Here is an 18,840-nt window from a genome sequence, read left to right on the forward strand (position 1 = left end):
TATGTAACTTTACAAGGATTATGCCTGTAATGGATACAGATCTTTTTCTTGTAATATCACAGCATATAGTTATGTAAGTAGAAGATATTTTCTCATGTAAAATCTCAAATGATATATCTGTAATGATTACAGATTATTTGCTTGTAATATTACAGAAAGTAATTATGTAAACAGAACATGTTTTTCTCATGTAAAATTCCAAAGGATATATCTGTAACCGTTACAGGCTCTTTGCTTGGATTATTACAGTGAGTAATTATGTGAGTAGAACATACTTTTCTTAAGTAAAATCCCAGAGGATGTATATGTAACTGTTACAGACTATTTGCTCGTATTATTACAGCACGTTATTATGTGAGAAGAAGATATTTTTCTTATGTAAAATCCCAATGGAAATATCTGTAAAGGTTTCAAATTATTTCTTTCTAATATCCCATTAAGTAATTATGCGTGTAGAATATATTTGTCATTGGTGAAATACTAAAGAATATGTCTATAAAGATAATAGATATTTTGCCTAAAATGATGCTTTTTATAATAAAATATATTGAAATAAATATGTTCGAGTAAAAGAATGATATATACATATATATATAATTAAAGAAAAGAGAACAAACTAAAAAAAAGACCTTTGTGGTTAAAAACTTTATATGCAAGTGAACCATAACAGTTTGGGCTTTTAAATTAGCCAATTCGACCTCAGAATAGCACTAATTTGAAAATGTGCTTTCAATAGCATTCAATATATTCTTTTTCAAATTGTAACATTATTTTGTTGCAGAGTACTTTTGTTTTATGAAGAGAAACTTACGTCTGACATTAACGAAAGGCCTTTCAAATTATCACTAATCTGAAGTTGAATTTTGATTAATTTAAAAGTTCAAACTGATATGCTACTCCTTACATTAAATCACATGTATATCCTTTACATTAAATAACGGAATGGCATCTGGATATTACATTTTTCCTATAAAATAGCAGAAACAAAAACAGTATGCTTTATTTTTATGTTTTAGTGTCAATTAATAAGATATGTCTAGAACTTTCTTTTCAGTAATTATAGCTAAAATAGACATTACCTTAGATTTAACTTATTTGAGTAAACGCGTTTGTTTCATGTTGATATGATTACATTATTACAGTAAAAGGCATTTTGTGAAATATTTCTATGAAGAACTCAGAATAGCTATTCTTTATGTTTAAAAAATATTATATTCTCTCCTTCTAAGAAATTATATTTTCAGTAAAGTAAAGAATACAACACAGCAATGAACTTCATTTTGCTACAGGGTATCCAAAATATTCATATGTTTGAATTACAATGTCCAACTGATCTGTTTATTCCTCATCTGCAAATGTTTGTCAGTAGTCTGCTACTGTTTGAAATAATGGATGGTAGTTGAATAACTTTTTAAACTTACCTCCAAATAATTTCCTTTGAATTAACAGATATAATTCTTTCATTAAAAACTTAATGTCATGCTTTTTTAATAAGCATAAAAATTCACCAACTGAAACTTCATTTTTAAAGTCTTGCTTCTATTAAAATTCTTAATACTTTATACAATTACGCCAACAAATTTGTTTCAAAAATTAATACTTCAGTTCAGCGAAAAATTTAATGCATTTTAATTTTACTTATAATTTTATTCCCCCTTCTCACAGATTTACAAACGTGAGCTGTAATAAATCTAAGCTTAATATTTATAATGCAGCCAAAATTAATCAGTTTGTCATCATTTTCATACTAAATCAAGTTGCAAAATTAAATACTAAATTCTTTCTGGGTACAAGATTTTGTTGCTGGAACTGATGAAGTAGAGACAGCTCTGAAAACCAGCCTCGGAAGCACTGAAATTCTTATGAATGCTGGAATGAAGCTTACGAAATGGTAGACTAATTCTGTCGAACTTCGCAATCTATGGAAAGGAGATGGTATAGAAACTCGTAATACCGAAGAAGCCATCACGCGGTCAAAAGTTTTAGGAGTGGCCTGGAATACAGACAAGGATTTAATGTTTTTCGATGTAAATATTTTGATGAATATGCTTTCCAACGGATCCAGTACAAATCTAAAAGTCTTGCAAATATTCATCGTATCTTCGATCCAATTGGATTCATTGAACCTTTCATAGTTCAACTTACGCTATTACTTTAAGAGCTGTGGACAGCTGGTGTGGATTGGAATAATAAATTCCCGTCTTCACTGGACTAAAAGTCGCAGTTCTGGTGCAGCACAGCTCAACATTTTAAAAACTTTGCAGTTCCTAGATATTATCTTTCTGAATTCAATTTACATTATTTGGTTTCATTTCATATTGATTCTTTTTCAGATGCATCTATGGGGACATAAGGATCAGTGGTATATTTGAGAGCGGCCACTCAAGACAACAGAATTATTACTATTTTTATATGGTCCAAGAATAGTGTCGGCTCTCTCAAATCTATAACTTTTAGCATGTTTGTCATTTTCTAATCTTGCTAAACAAGTAAGTAAACGTTTGAAATTTCATGTAAATTGCTGCTTCTGGATTGATTCCAAAATATGTCTGTTTTGGGTAGAGTAAGGCCTGTAAACACAAGCCCTTTGTGAAGAACAGAGTAGAAGAAATTCAAAATTTGACCCATCCTAATAAGTGATCTCTTTGCCTAGGAAGAAAAATCCTGTGGACATCCTTTTTAGGGGTATTTCAGCCTCGAACCTATCTGGAGATTCTTTGTGGTGGGATGGACCACCTTGGTTGAGTCAACCTTCTGAGTTTTGGCCGGATAAGATTAAAACTGAGAATCTTACTGAGGATTTAGAATTAAGAAAGGAATTTGAAACTATAACACAAAATAATTGTGAAGTGAAGAATTCTCAATTTATTTTAGGTTTGAACTACTATAGCAACCAAACTAAGGTATTGAAAATTACGGTATTAATTAAAAGATTCTTTGGTAAACTTAGAAAAGAACATATAAAAATGGGACTTAGACTGCAGTTGAACTCTTAAAGGCAGAACAGGACTGGATAAAGCATCAACAAAGACTTGTGTACTCTTCTGAATTAGAATGTCTTAAATGCGGTACACAATTTCCTAAGAAATCATTTCTTTATAAGTTAGCCGCATTTTTAAATGAAAACGGTATTTTGCGCGTAAGAGGTAGGCTTCAACAAAGCGGATTTTTCATTGATGAACTCCATCTAGTTATATTACTCAAACAGTCGAAATTATTAATTTAAAGAGAACATAACAAAATTTAGTATGGTGGAGCATCTGCGACTCTTGCTAAAGTTAGAAATAGGTTTGGATTTCCAAAGAGTAGACAAGTTGTAAAGAAGGTTTGAAAAAATTGCCTCATTTATAGCAGATACTCTGTAAAAACCTGCTAAACAGATAACAGGTCAATTGCCAAAGGATCGAGCATTGGAAAATCCCCCATTTACTGTATCTGGAGTTGATTTCACTGGTTGAGTCTTTCTTCGTTCCGGAAAGAACACTCAACAAAGAATATATATAGCCATATTCCCATGTGGAGTTACTAGAGCTCTTTAGATCGATTTAATTACAGTTACTATGTCGACGAAAGGTTTTATTTTGCCCTTAAGACGTTTTTTGGCAAGAAGGGGGAATTGTAAGGAAATCATTTATGATAATGCTAACAGTTTTAAGACAGATAATAGTTTGAAAGGTTTTTTGCCCCCAAATTTTGGCTGATTCAGACTTACACAATGTTTTTGCTCTACATGAAATAACGTGGCAGTTTATTGTCCCGCATGCCCCATGGTGGGATGGGTTCTATGAAAGACTCATGAGAAGCATAAAGGATCCTTTAAGGAAAGTCTTATATTAGCTTCAAGGAAATGACGACCATTCTTGCAGAAATCGAAATGGTATTTTTTTTTTAATCATAGACCCCTTACTTATGTAAGCAATGAATTAGACAAATCCAAACCTCTTACTCCAGCCCATTTTTTGTTTCCTGGTCAAGGAATGTTAGCTATCCTATACATGAATAGATGTATACTGGATGAAATGGAAAAATAATTATTTGATGCAATTGAGAAATGCACATAAACTTGTAAATCCATCACCAGGAAAAGATCTTAAACGAGGAGATGCAGTTTAGCTTGAGGGGGCCGCTAAATCAAAATTTCTCTCGTCCCTTGGTATTGTCGAAGACATTTTTACTGGTCGTAAAGGACACGTACGTTCGTGTGTTATTTAAATTAAATAACTAATCCAGTTAATTTATCTATCCACTTGAAATAACCTGATATTTCTCCTTTATATTGTGTTGTGAATAACAAATGTCATTAAATACAGTGTATGCTCAAGAAGTACTATTTGTATTATGATATTTGTATTTGTGTTATACTTTATAATTTGTGTTGATCTCTTTTTAACATTTAATGTATTTTTAACAAAGTACAGGTGGGATGTGTTTAAAAGTTTTGTATTTGTGCTGCGATACGCGCTAGCACGCTCAGTGAGATTATCTACGCAGTCGCAAAGCGGTATATAAAATATTTTTGCTTTACCATGGTTGTTGTTGAAAATAAAATAAAAATGGATGATCTGAAAATCTACAGCTGCGTATTTAATTGTTTATTCTGATAACATTTTTTTAAATACTAGCTATTATGAGAGAGAATTAGCCTGGATCTTTAGACATTTTAATAACAGTCATCACGGTAAAAACGCAAAATGTAAGGAATTAACCTCAGAAGTGAGTTTTGCAGAAATAAGGCTGTTATAGATAATCCAGGTCGAAAGCTTTCATAAAAATTATAGTAAACTTTAGAAGGGATTCATATATTTAAGGAGGAATTTTCCAATAAGAAGACGTATGAGTGACTAACTAAAAGTGACGAACGAAGACTTTAAGTGCCCTATCCTATTGCCAGGAAACCATACACTATTTCATCACCTAAATAGAACAGAAACATCAGCGAATGCAACATGCAGGTACAGGAACTTTGATCTCCTTGCGAGAAAATTATTGGATTATCAGTGTGAGACGTCTTGTGAAGAGAACTTCTATTCAGCCGCCTTTCCAAAGGATTGTATAAAATATGCTGGAGCCTTGCCTTTGAAGTCACTCGTATCGATTTGGCTGTCCCAGTGTATGTAATGTCTGGCGAAAAGGCATGGATTGTGATTTTTACTTGTGCCATTTACAGTGTTGTGCACTTCGAATTGGCAACATCTTTATCAGCAAATTCCTATATAATGGCACTTAGAAGATTCGTAGCAAGAAGGGGTAGAGAAAGCATCATATATACGGACAATGGTACGAAATTTGCGAGGACGAGTAATGCATTAAACGAATTTGACTAGGAAAAAATAATGGATTTTCCTCCAACCGCCGTTTCGTGATTTGAATTTCGGGAGAGGTTGGTACGGATGGTAAAAGAACTTTTAAGACGAATTTTGGGTCCTAAATTGGTAAGTTACATTGAACTGGAAACCGTACTATGCCACTGTGAAGCAGCAACGAATTCACGACCACTAACTTATATAAGAGACGAGACGATTCAGTTTAAGCTATTGACACTTGCATATTTTATTCAAAGAGTCCCTCACAGTAAAGGATCTGGGTACTATTGACAGTAACAGTTTAAATCGTCGCTTGCAGTGTTTGCAAAAACTACGGAATGATTTACGCTCGAGATTCAGAAATAAATGTACCTAGCCATGCTAGTCCGTAGATGAGAACAAAGAGGGAACACTTTACAAGTGGGGGATATCATGCTCATTGGAACTCCGGTAAGCGCATAAACTGGTCATTGGGATTTCTCCAGGTGTTTCCGGGTACAGATGATCAGTAAGAGTGGCGAAAGTAAAAATGGCTGATGGCGAAAATATAAGACCCGATCAAAACCTGCATTCTTTAGAAGTATCTCCCCCCCCCAGAGTTATCTCAGAATTTTCAAGCTCAAGTGTTGTCAAATCCAAATCAAGATGCAGATCCTCCCCACTACAGACAGATCTGGATCTGAAAATAGATCTGTGCCTCTTACTGAGTCTCTTATGACAGGCAGACTTATACTACTAGATTCGGAAGACAAGTAAAAGTTCCTCATCGACGAAATTTCTAATGTGAACATAGAGTATGCTGCAATTATAAAAAAAAATTGCAAGTTGGGAGAACGTTCAGGATCGTGAACGAACTCAATGAATACAATCATTATGTATTATAATGTAGATTTTTTGTGGCAACAGCTTTTATGTTTACACATATGCTTCACTTGATGATGTTATGTTTAAATAAAGTTGCCGTTGTTAATTAAAAGTGTTTTCGCTGCGAAGTTTGTTTCCATTCGTCCGTAGTTATTAAAGTAAACTAAAAAAAACCTAAGTGGTTGAAACAAATCGATGGCGCTTTGCTCGCAGAAATGAAGAAATGATGCATACAAGCATTCTTTCATCAATATGGGGAATCGTAGTGTTCCAGAAATGCACAATCCATACAAGATCTAGCATTTTGTTTTTATAAATATTTTCGAATTAGGAGAATGTCCAATACTCAGCAGTTTCTAAATTAAGAGTATTTTATTGGAACAAGAAAGTTTCTTCCCTGCAGAAAGAATATTCTATTTAAATTTGCTTCTAATGAATGAATTTACAGCTATAAAATATAATTTCAGTCTGAAATCCACTGTACTTCTCTCTCTCTCTCTCTTTTTTTTTTTTTTTTTTTTTTTTTCATGATATGTAAACTGTCTAAATTTAAAGCATATTTAATTCTAAAAACTATAATGTAGTGACATCATTGACATATGCTGTAAAATGCCTTTCTACAAATACACCATCTTTTTTTTTTTTTTTTTTTTTTTTTTATCTCTCTGAGAAAATATTCTTCAAAAAAGGTGTTTACGGTTGATCTTTACAATATGGTAACTGGTAGTTTGGCGACATTTTGGAGGCGATAAAGGTTACTACCTGGGACTTTGGTAATAATGTGAGCAGTACTCAGTTCCGATTACGCATTATTTTGTGTGAGGGAAATGAGAGATCATGGGATATGTCATGTGATATTAATGGACGAATTACGGTTCTTTAATCGAAAAAAAGGGGGGAAATCGGGAAAAAATCTGGAAATTTTGTATTTGGCTTTATTCTGTGTGGTGTGAAACAGTGTTCGTGAATTTTTGGATCCCATGGCCGTAACTAAAGTGAATTCGAAATGGGTATTTAGTGGTATTGAAAAGGGTAGTAATAAATGTTTCTTTAAGGTTGTGCGAGATAGAAATAAAGATGTTTTATTAAGTTATTTATTTTACCTGGTACCTTGCTGTGAAATATAAGTATGATTTTAAAGATCCTGAAACAGAAAGAAGAAAAGTTTATTGGACACGTAATCAAGATTCTGAAGAAGATTAGGTAAGTTAGTATTTTTAATTATTTGAGGATATTATTTTTATGCATTGTTCTAAATGTAAGGTGGAAGTAAAGGAATTTGGTATTATTGGGAAAATTGTTATTAGCAATGATTTAGTTTAAAGTAATTAGGATTGTAAGGAAATTTTTATTAATTTAATGTATGTGCTCATTTATATTTTAAGTAGTGTTTTTGAATTTAATTATATTTTAATTAAATGATAGTTATTTTGTGAATTTTATGTGTGTAGGAATTTGGTATACGTTTTAGTTGAAGTAAACGTGCATGGAAATAATTTAAATATCTGACACTAAGTATTTGTAATGGTTGCGGTATGAATTCGTTGGTGACGTTTATAATATAATAGATGATTTAGAGGTAAAAGTTTTTGGATATTTTATTTATTTTATATTTGGAAATGTTCATATTTGGAAAGGGTAAATACTTTTTCGCGATCAGGTAATTTCATATATGTTCTTTTTACCGGGTTTAAAGATTGAGCAAATTGTCATGTATTTTCGTGAAATTTTTCTAATTTATGAGAAAAAAGCAGTGTACATGGATATAGTGAAGAGTGTGCGCAATGCCATTTTTGTGCAATTCTGGGATGTTTTTTTAAGTAAAAATAAGTCGGCGTGTACATGGTTTATGTGTATGTGTTATTTTGAAAAACGCGTAAGGAATATGGTATTGTGCACTTTTTCCCAATTTTGCAGTGAATATTTGTCATGATTAAGCAGTTTTGTTAGATAAAATTTCTAGTATAAGTGTAATTCGGCTAGTAGATTGTTGGAAGAAGTGTTCAGTAGATAAAAAGAAAAGAAACATGTCTTTACTTCGTGAAGACAAAATGGCGGCGGGGAAAAAAACATAGAGGGTTGCTGTAGGAGAATTGGTCGCCAAATTTTCGCCAAAAAAACGCCAAGTTACCATAATGTAAAGATCAACCGTATCTACATTTTGGTTAACCAATTCCATTTTAGTGTACCATTCCGTTTTGAGGACCGTAAAAATCGCCAAACTATTGTTGATGCCAGTGCTGCCAAAAATAATTGCGGCAACCCCAACGCAAGAAAGGAGGTATAATAGCAAATAACTATCTAAGATTTTATTGTTTTAATTTAGATGAAAGGTTAATTTCATATAATACTTTTTTATTATTATAATTTATATAAAAAAAGGCTAAACATAACTGAATGGAAGCATAAGTGTAAATAACTATTTCAGATCATTATTATAATTTATATAAAAAAAAGCAAACATAACTGAATGGATTCCTGCATTGCTATTTCGCTACCGAGTTATCGCTAAAGCATAATTTCATCTCGTTGGTTGTTGAAACATAATTTTCTATAATGAATGATTTCTTTGAAAAAATTCTATTGCAGACTTTTCGTCATAAGCAATTCCCAAATTGTTAAAAGCATAGGCTATCAAACAACGATTTAAAAATTAAACTAGTATTTCAATGGCGTCTTAAGAAATATAGAACTATCTAAACTTACGCAATTTGAAATCAGTGCGTACGCTAGATTGGGCGCTCTGTTAAATGGGCGCGTTTGCTAGATTTGGCGCTTTTGTGCATACATTTTCGCTGCAATTTTTTTACGGTCCTCAAAACGGAATAGTACCCATTTTAGTTATGTCTTCAAGTAGCTCTAAACCTTATTAAATACAAGAGAATTTTCATACATCCTTTAGAGATACGGAAGATGTATGTGGACCTTCAAAACCTATATGGACACACCACTAGTCTGTTATTTTAAAATAAAGTAAAGCAAGCAATTCAAGGACGTAATTATCCTGCTCTCATTTACGATTATAAATGTATATTATCATCAGCGCACAGACGGATAGGATTTTTAGTAAATTAGAGACTCGACTATCTTCAACAGTAATTACTACTATGGTTACAAGAAAAGCCACAATGAGGAAATGGTCTTGAAGTACCTGTGCAAGATTTTAAACATTTCACATTTTTCTTTGATACTTTTGATTAAATTTCATTTATCCACACCTCGGACCTGGAGCTTAATCATGTTTTATGATGTCAACTACATTATTTGCAATCAACAAACATTTTGAAAAATTTTATTTTTGTGAGCTCAATGCACAAACTTATTACATAAATGGAGAAAAAAATTGCACAGTACACAAAATTGCAGTTTTACACATGTATTAATGAATGATTAAAATGATTTAATTGCTAAAACTCTGCATATACTGTTCATACAAAGAATTATGGGGAATACATAAAGATATAATAGGAGTTATGTACAAATGCAATATATATGAGTAAAGCATTTACTTTGGAGATTCACATTTCTCAACAGAATTAGACTGAATCAGCTTAGAAGTGTAACCCAATACACATATTTCTTTTATAAAATAAAAATTAATTGGTTTTGCGTAAATTTACTAAGCAGAAGTATTACAGAAAGCAACAATGATACACTGATCCAGATATATTAGTGTAACTGTATTTAAAATATACAGAAAAACATTTCAAAGTACAAACATCAAATTTCAGTTTATTAACTGGAACGAAATTCTAAAATGACTAAAAAATTACTAATATTTTTAAAGTGTCCTATTTCACAAGGAGAAAGGAATGAAAGAAACTTAAGAAATACATAGAAGAAGTGAACATTATTCGAAACAAGCGGTAAAATTCATTTCATCAACAATTCTTACATAACATATTCTTGACTTAGTTATAAATTCATATATGTAATTAAATTACAGACTGACGTATACATTGAGTTTCATAATTACAAGAGATCACAGGAAATATGAATGTTATAAAAATATCAATTTATAACTCACTGAGCTATTTTTTGGATGTAATTTGTTTGTTCTTTCGTCTCTTCGTTATTTGAAAGCTAAAAAAATCTTCAGCTGCTGACACATATTTATGTACATTTTAGCATCATTTTTTTTTAAAGACCTAATTTAAAAGCATGATTAAAATGCAGTATGTTTCTCTTGAATATTTTATACATTTACTTTCTGCACTGTTTTAACAAATTCCAGATCCTAAACACATCACAAAAATATACACATTAGGTATGACATATATGAAAGAATCCAAAAACAAAAAACATGTAGACACTGACAAAAATCAGTTTAAAAGATCTTACAGCAGGAGTTCATATTTAAAAGGAACGGCTTATCACAAAATTTCCACATCAACTAATGCAGAATTGCAACTGCCCAGCATTTTTTCACATGCTCATGGTGGACTATTATTTACATAAGTTAAAGTGGTAACACCATTTTGAGGCTGTACTTTTAATTTCTTCCACCTAACGAAATAAAAAAGAAAAATCACATTTAAACAAGTTGCAGTAAAAATTGGGATCTGATTACTATTAAACTTTTTTACATGTTTATAGAACGGTTTGATTTTAATATAACAGAAATGCAATCATGCTATTTGTTTCTCCATTTTATTAATAAATCATTTACATTTGTCATGATCACAAATTGGTATGAGATGCATGTATTTTATAATGTTTAGAATTTCAGCACACGCATGTCTTTGTGTATGGGATAAAAGGTCTTACTCTTGTAAGATATTAGAGCCTTAGTAATAGACTGTGCTTAAAAATGCTCAAAATAACTACAGTTATGAATTTCGGACATATATTTTTTAGTGTTTTTATATAATGTAGTATTTACTTTGTTGCAATATTGTATTAAATAACATGTTAGCCCTGTCCATCAATAGTAATCAGAATTATAGTTTGCACAAACTAATACTGAATAATATCAAATCATAAATTTTGCATGGAAAAAAAATTTAAAGGAATATTAAAACTTGATGCTCAATGATTTGGCAATTTTTTCAAGCTACTGTGATTATTCCAGTAGTATAATTTGATTTACTCAATTTATTTTGCATAATGCATAAAACAATGTTAACATACAGGGTGTTTATAAAGTTCCGGACCCATTTTGATGTTTAATAACTCATAAAATAATAAAGATATAAACAAACTTATGGCATTTATTGATGGAATAACTTATATATTTTCCTTTTCAGGTTTGAATATCTTTATTTTTGTATATATCATCTGCGCGTGTGGTTAATTTTAGATAATTTCATTTTCCAGTCTAAATATATGTACTTTTCTAAATATCGTCTGCTTATTAATTGCATTTTTCTCTCTTTTGTTTTTGGCAACTATTGCAATGTTGTGTTTACTTTTGATGTGTTTGTTCTAGTACTTTTGTATGTGATGTTTTATTCGACCGGATATTAAGGAGAATAGCCTCTGTGGATGCCGACATGCTTGCTGGTACCTGGCGTGAAATTAAATATCGACTTAATAGTCTCCGTGCGATGAAGGGGGCACAGGTGGAAATTCATTGACAAGGGTCATGAAACTTTTTGAGTCTATCTAACCATTTATGTTATTAATTTTATTCTATCCTTATTATTTTATGAATTATTAAACATCAAAATGGGTCCGGGACTCTATAAACACCCTGTATTTTAATGACTTTAGGTGTTTTTTGTTCGCCCGCACAAACTGTTCATGCATTTTGAAAATATCCAATTATAATATAAGAGAAACCTTACCTTAGCTATAGCATATTACTGTGTTTAACAATATAAAAGCTAGAAGTCTTTGAAAAACCCCTTCCGTCTAATTTTTGTTTTAAAATTTGGTGGTGTCTTTCTTATAAATGGCAACTTTAGCGTATAAAACAATTTGAAGACTGTGAGAAAAGAGAAATAATCCCATTGTTTAAATGATGAATAAACCACATTGATGATTACCGTATATTTAAGTAGATAACTATTGATAACTGTTATAGCCACGTCTAGCCGAGCGATTTCAATTTAGACTTATGTCCTCTATACTGATATATCTGAGAACAAATAAATAATAATGTCTTACTAACTTTCCTCAGCTCTCTTTTGCTTTTGGAGATCAGTTAATGGTACTGGCGCTCTAAGGAAATTTTGAGGGAAAAAAATAATAAACTGAGATTCTCTTCCTAGGAATTACAGCAGGACAAAATAACTATTCAAACATATTTTACTTCAAGTGTTTGAATATTACCTCATTAAAAGCATGAGAATTTTGATTATACATACTCATAATATTTCAGTGAAGAAGCAGCACTTCTATTCGAGAAACAAATGCATAGTACTACATTATGAAAGGTTATACAAATTATTTAATTTGAAAGAGATTATATTCACTTCACAATTTTCGATATAATACGCCAAAATAATATGGTATAGTAAGAATGTGGCACATTCATCTGTGTGCTCATTTGAGCATTATTTTACAATGGATCGTTCTTAAACAAAACCAAAAGCTTCTGTTTCCGTTTCCTCGCCCAGTAATTCATTAAGGAGTTTTTGCATAAAAAAGGTGCTCTGACCTCCATGATTATTGCATCAATGTGTACTGAATTGTAAAATAATTTACTGTTTATACAAATTGATTTTAAAGTTCATACTAATTGATTTTACTTGTTGAACATTAGCGATTTTTTTTTTTTTTTGGGTTTATAATCAACATTTCTATATCTTCTGAATCTCATTGAAAGTTTCAGTAAATTTAATAATTTTAATTTTGACAAATCTCCAACATTTCACTTAAGGTTTCCTCTGAATATCTTCAAAATAATTTGAGCCTAGGGGTCATCCTTATGAATGAAAAATGAACATTAGCGATTTACTTTAAAAAATAAGAAAATATTTCCTTTGTTTAAAAAATTACCCTCTTTTTAAAATAAATATTCTCCATCCTATGTTTTTCGGATTAGCATTATGAAGTAAAAGGGAGGTGGTGAAACCCTTGTTTTATTTTATGATTATTATTTTGTGTGTGTTTGTGTGTCTTTTCCTCTTTTTAACTGTCAAAACCATTATTTACAGTAGCATCAAAATGACTTAAAAATGTTATATTTGTTTTAAAATGTACATAGATAGAAACATATAAAAGCATATTTTATTTTAATGTCCAGATATCATTAAAAATAATCAAGTCATTAAAAGCATGTAATCAGTTTAAAATTTCTGTAATCATGGCAGAAAATTATTAGCCTAAGCATCTTTTGTAAACTTTCCTAAAGTCCATGTTTTATTTTCCATCAGTGATGTTGTCTCTGAATCCGTATCTTCTTCATAAGCGTCAGACAGTTCAGAAATTAGGAATAAAAGCTTCATCTAAATCTGCACATGATCTCCAAAACGCTTTACCATGCTTAATTCAGCTCTACTTCTGAGGTAATTTGTGTACTTATTTTTCAAATTAAAGTCTTGACATTTTTGTTCTTAAAAGTCTTTTTCTGATATATCTCCAGATACTTAGAGTCAGAAGTACGTCTGTTTTGATCCTGAACAGGTAACGGTACCCTTTCTTTATAAATTGGAAATTCTTCATTGAATATAAAATCACATGAATAGACTACCATGTTGGTTTCTTTGACTCATAGATACATCTCTCGCCTCCATGTTACCCAATTAAACACAAGATTCTGTAGCGTAAATGGATACATTTAACTTTTTTGCTTAGGTTTATGAGCATAACAAACAGATCTTACTATGCAAAGAAGTTTTATTCATGGCTTATTTTTAATCCATAATTCATAGACTCATGCTTTCTAACTATTAGACAGTTCTGTTTAGTATATACATGGCGGTGTTAACTAATTCATTCTCCAATGCTGCTGGAAAATAAGTTTCAGAATTTGAATACTTAACTTTCTAACCATTTTGATTACTGCGTACATATTTCGTTCACTGGAACCATTTGGCTCAGGAGTATGAGGTGCTGTTAGTCATTGCCTGATAGTTTCAGAATGCAAACTGCCAAATTTGCCTCAATTGTCACTAAAGAATTCTTTGACTGAATATCGAAAGTCGTAATATATTTTTAACTTGAGACTTTGTCTTCATCAGAAAAAGCCATATGAATACTTTTTAATGCTGTTTTCAAACACAAATAAGTACTTTTATCTTCTCGAAAGTTTTGTCAGAAGATCCACATATGCCAACTGAAAATTTCAGGATTTACAGAGAAATTATTCCGCGGGGAGATTCATGAGGCTCGCAGACTTTCTTTCTTATGACAAATATCTCTTATGACATTTGTCATAAGAAAGAAACTAACTATGTCTCTTATGACAATGTCAAATGCTACTTGAATGCCTAATTCTTTCTTAAACATGTCCTTAACAGGATGTTTATCTTGATGTCGCCATCTTTAATAATATAACTACGACTAAGATGTCTCCTTCAGAAGCATACATTTCTATTATATGTATTTTTAGTATAACTGGTTCAATAGGCCCCTTGTACAAAGTATTGTATAAAATGCGAATTCCATACATTACAGCTTGACCGTTCATTTCAACCAGGACTCTGAAGCTGATGAAATAATTAGCACCAAGTACAGCAAATACATTTCGGTTTAATTCAGGTGCATATCAGACATCTTTTAGATAGATTATTTGGTTTTTATAACCTATACTTGTTGTGACAAAAACTGTAGCTATCTTAAGGGCAACTAAAGCTTCTTTTTCAGCAGCTTTGATGCTACAAGGACTTTGAAACTTAACAAAATCAGTAAAGTGTGAGAATCAGTTCCTGACATGTCCTGTAGCTCTACTGTCAATTCAAAATGATGTTAGATCACTTTCAAATGTACAGGTTTTTCTCGTGAATGGACATTCAGTGCTTTCTCGAATAGTTTTGACTGACCTATTCCTGGGTGGTCTCGCATCAATAATCCACTGTTTGCAATCTTTTTAAGCAGTGTCCTTTTTGCTTGCAATAATTAAATAATTATTTTAAATGTCTTCTCTTCTTGATTTTTTTCTGAATTTGACTCTTATACTGTTTTTATTTCCCAAATTTTGAAATTTCTAATGCCACTTGTTCACTTATACTGCCTTTCTCTCGGCTTTTGTTTTCTCTTTTAAGAATGCAAAAACAGTATTTTTGGGGTAAGCTATCTAAAATCTTCCAGCAAAGCAGAATGTCAGGTAACATATTTTCATTTTTCTTCTTAACTCCAGAATTCAACTCTTCCATAAATTCTTTAACTTGGGAATATGAGCTGCCATATTAACATTTTCATACCACTTGAATTGGAAAAACTACATGTGGATACTATTATACTACTGATTTTCCGACGGTGCTTCAAATAACTTACGCAATTCCAACTAAACGTGTCTAGCAGTTTGGAATCTCATAACGTTTTTAAGAGTACCTCAGTCTTAAAATTCGTTAGTAGTATCATAGTACTAATATTTGCGTTTTAAAACTTCTTAACAGTTTTATTATATTTCTCTTGTTGAGCAACCGAACACGTACCGAAAGATTTTCGGGTTTCACTTAAAGTTCGTTAACAATTTCTACAGTATATGTATACTACTTTAAAACATATTTTATTCTATATTACCAAACAAACCAATCACCTTCCCCAGCTGAAGGCTATACTTGGACCTTAGTTCCATTTATTTCTAAACTACTTTTGTTGCTATGACGAAAAGGTAATACTGACGAGATTAGGCTTAAAGAGCTTCCTCCTGCTCTACGAGAAAACATCATCCCATACTGCCTGGCAAAGCATGGGAACGTGCTTAACCCTTAACGTAAAAATACGTTTTAAAACTAAAGCAAAAATAAGAAGTTTGATTGAAATTACTAATATACTAAATCATGGAACACACGCTCAGAATAACAAATCTGATTTATGCATTGTTAAACATGTATTCCAAACATACACATGAATATTTTCCATTGTTTGCACAATATAAACAAATATACAGGGTGTGTTAAAGATCTGTTCCTTATTCTTTAATATTAGGACTATTGCAATATCTTACAAACATTTTTTTAAGACAGAGATAATTACTTACGATGTTACAACTAGGTAAATCAGCAGTGATACAGTTAAAGCTGCAGCAATGGCGCAAATGGCAATTACAGCTATAGCCCAGTTTTCTACACCTTTAGCACTGGTTGATTTTTCTGATGTTTCCGCAGCATTAGGAAGTGCTGAAAAGGAAACAGAAATATGAAGTTGGTAAAATGAATATGAAATACTGAATAACAAAAAGAGAAAAAGAAACTACATAATTCGATTAACATATATATATATATATAATTTATTTACTAAAGAAATATTGAGTATATCATCTCCTAATATAAATTTAGTAGAATGTATCAAAAAGAGGGAACCCATATGTAGGAAGTTTATATGGGTTCCCTCTTTTTGATACATTCTACTAAATTTATATTAGAAGATAATACAGTACAAAGTCTTTAAGCCGGACTCGTCGGGGCTTCGGCGATTTCGCATTAGGGGTTTTTCCGGATTATAGATTGTAGAGTTCCTCACTTTGGAATTCTAAGTTAATGTTGGAAGTGAAGAATCTAAGAACTGATAAGCGAATAATAGCTTGAGTTCGGTGACAAGAAACAACAAGATAGAAGGGTAACTAACCCTTTATTATTCTAATAAGATTTAGCAAAACTCCGCCTGGGAGTGTACAAGCAAAGCCCGCACTTGGACTTGAACTTAAAAGACTAAAAATTAAACTAAAACTAAGATTAACTAAAGAAGTATAGCCGAAGCTATCAAGGTTCAAATCAAGTTGGCCCCTTAACTTATTTGACTACGAAGCTTAGCAAGGGTCTGAGTACGGCCGAGCGTAATAACAGCTTTTAGAGAGAGTGGCCAAAAAGGCAGACGCGCGTAAATCAGAAACTCTGATTCTTTCTGACTCAGTAAGTAACTTCGTGGTTTAAATACCGCTCCTCCTCATTAAATATTCAGCAAGATTCTAAAACTGCGTTCTGGCCGGAAGTAGTAAGTTGAAGTTAAGAATTTGACAGGAAAGGAACTTTAACTTAAAATTTAACTGTTAATAAAATTAACATAATCCTTACAAGATCATCAATTTAAATCTGGTAAGATGGCGTGCAGAAATTATAAAATTAAAAATATGAAACCGTAATTTATGAAATAAAGAGCAATTATGATCTAAAGGGTATCAAAATTTACAAAAAGAAAAGCTTAATATTTATTTGTTTACTTTATTAAACATTCTTTCAAGGTAAGTTGTTTAAGTTGTTTCGTTTTATGTGCTAATTCTTTCTCTTTATATGCTAATACTCTTTATGTGCTAATATTCTTTAATTCTATAAACAGACATAATTTCTTGTTCAGTTACAAAGTTCGTCTGTTCAAGTCCTGTAATTGCTGTGCCGCGAATACTGACTAACTTGTCAATCGAAATTTTTTCGTTTTCAGTAACCTGTCTGTCACTTTCTTCATGCCTTTATCCATTTTTTGCAGCAATTCCACTTTTTGATGCGGTAGGAAGGAAATTGTCAGTTGTTTGAAAGAACTTTGAGGAGTGGACGCAATTCCCATTTGAAGGAGAAAAGTCTCCCCATATTTCTAGAATTATAAATGTTTATTGCTGGGTGTTGTGTTTAATGAAAGTACTAGTTAGTTGTGCATAAGTTGTAACGTGTTAACTTTACTTCGTGACCCGTTTCTGGCTCGGTTATTACAATTATTCCATATCCATGTATTCGCATTCTTAATTATTTCGAAATAGAATGCCTTGCTACAAGTATTTTTTATCAAACTTGCTGATGTTGAAAGCAAAAACTGTAACCAGTTTTAAGAAAGCAATACCTTATGTTTGTTAAACAACAGCTTCATTCTTAAATTCAGGTGACAGAATTAATTTACCATAACAGTAATATAACTGTAAGTTTCATCTATTGCACATTTGTTTAGGGTAAATGAAGCTTTAATTCTAAATGAAATATACCTCGGCAGAAACTTCGACCTTTACAGGTACCAATAACAGGTGTAGGGCTGCATTTGAGATTTCCTGTTGTATGGCACGTCCTGATAAGAATCTTTTGTTTAGGGCCTTCCAGAGCAGCAGATTGTAGGGATGAAGAAATGGACGAAGAGGACGATTCTGAATCTGAAGATAAAAGGCTGTTTTTGTCCCGCCTCCTTCTTGCAAGAATCTATATTTTGCAGGGAAAGTAAATTAAAGAAAGTAAAAACTTCAAAAAATTCATCTAACTTCTGCAAATAATGGTTTGAAATTAATTTGCTTAAGGTTCAGTAAAAGTTACTTAGTAATAAATACTTGAGCTTCAAGTCTACAAACGTTGAAATAGTTCTTTCTTTACGTTTATAAAAATAAATTTAAAAAAAAATCTGGAAGGGATGAAATTTAAACATTCGCCCAAAAGCGTATTTTTAAAGTTTAATATGATTTATTAATCGCTTTTCTAGCGGGCCACAGGGTACTTAAAGAATGGACATTTAGACTAACGTGGGAACGTTATGTATCTCGCACGTATTTGAGAAATGAAAAAAAAATATATATATATAATATGACTCGGTTAAAATATTTTTTTTTAATTCGCCAGACCATCATTTAAATGCATTTTTATTCAAGTGAATC

General features: G+C 31.6%; 1 protein-coding gene across 2 annotated transcripts in view; it reads right to left on the reverse strand.

Annotated features, from left to right (window-relative positions):
* Positions 1–9,443: 9,443 nt before the first annotated feature.
* The window catches only part of LOC118184200 (uncharacterized), a 233,200-nt gene continuing 223,803 nt past the window's right edge, over positions 9,444–18,840 (reverse strand). For both annotated transcript variants that reach the window (XM_085807600.1, XM_085807599.1), the window contains exons 6-8: positions 18,187–18,394; positions 16,258–16,396; positions 9,444–10,673 (exon numbers count right to left, since the gene is read on the reverse strand). In XM_085807600.1, coding sequence (XP_085663726.1) covers positions 10,601–10,673; positions 16,258–16,396; positions 18,187–18,394 — 420 coding nt within the window. In that variant the 3' untranslated portion in view covers positions 9,444–10,600. The remainder of the gene's footprint in view (positions 10,674–16,257; positions 16,397–18,186; positions 18,395–18,840) is intronic.

The sequence above is a fragment of the Stegodyphus dumicola genome, chromosome X1 (genome assembly GCF_044657685.1).
Source record: "Stegodyphus dumicola isolate Sdum_Otavi_A_Nest chromosome X1, ASM4465768v1".
In the NCBI taxonomy this organism is placed as follows: Eukaryota; Metazoa; Arthropoda; class Arachnida; order Araneae; family Eresidae; genus Stegodyphus; species Stegodyphus dumicola.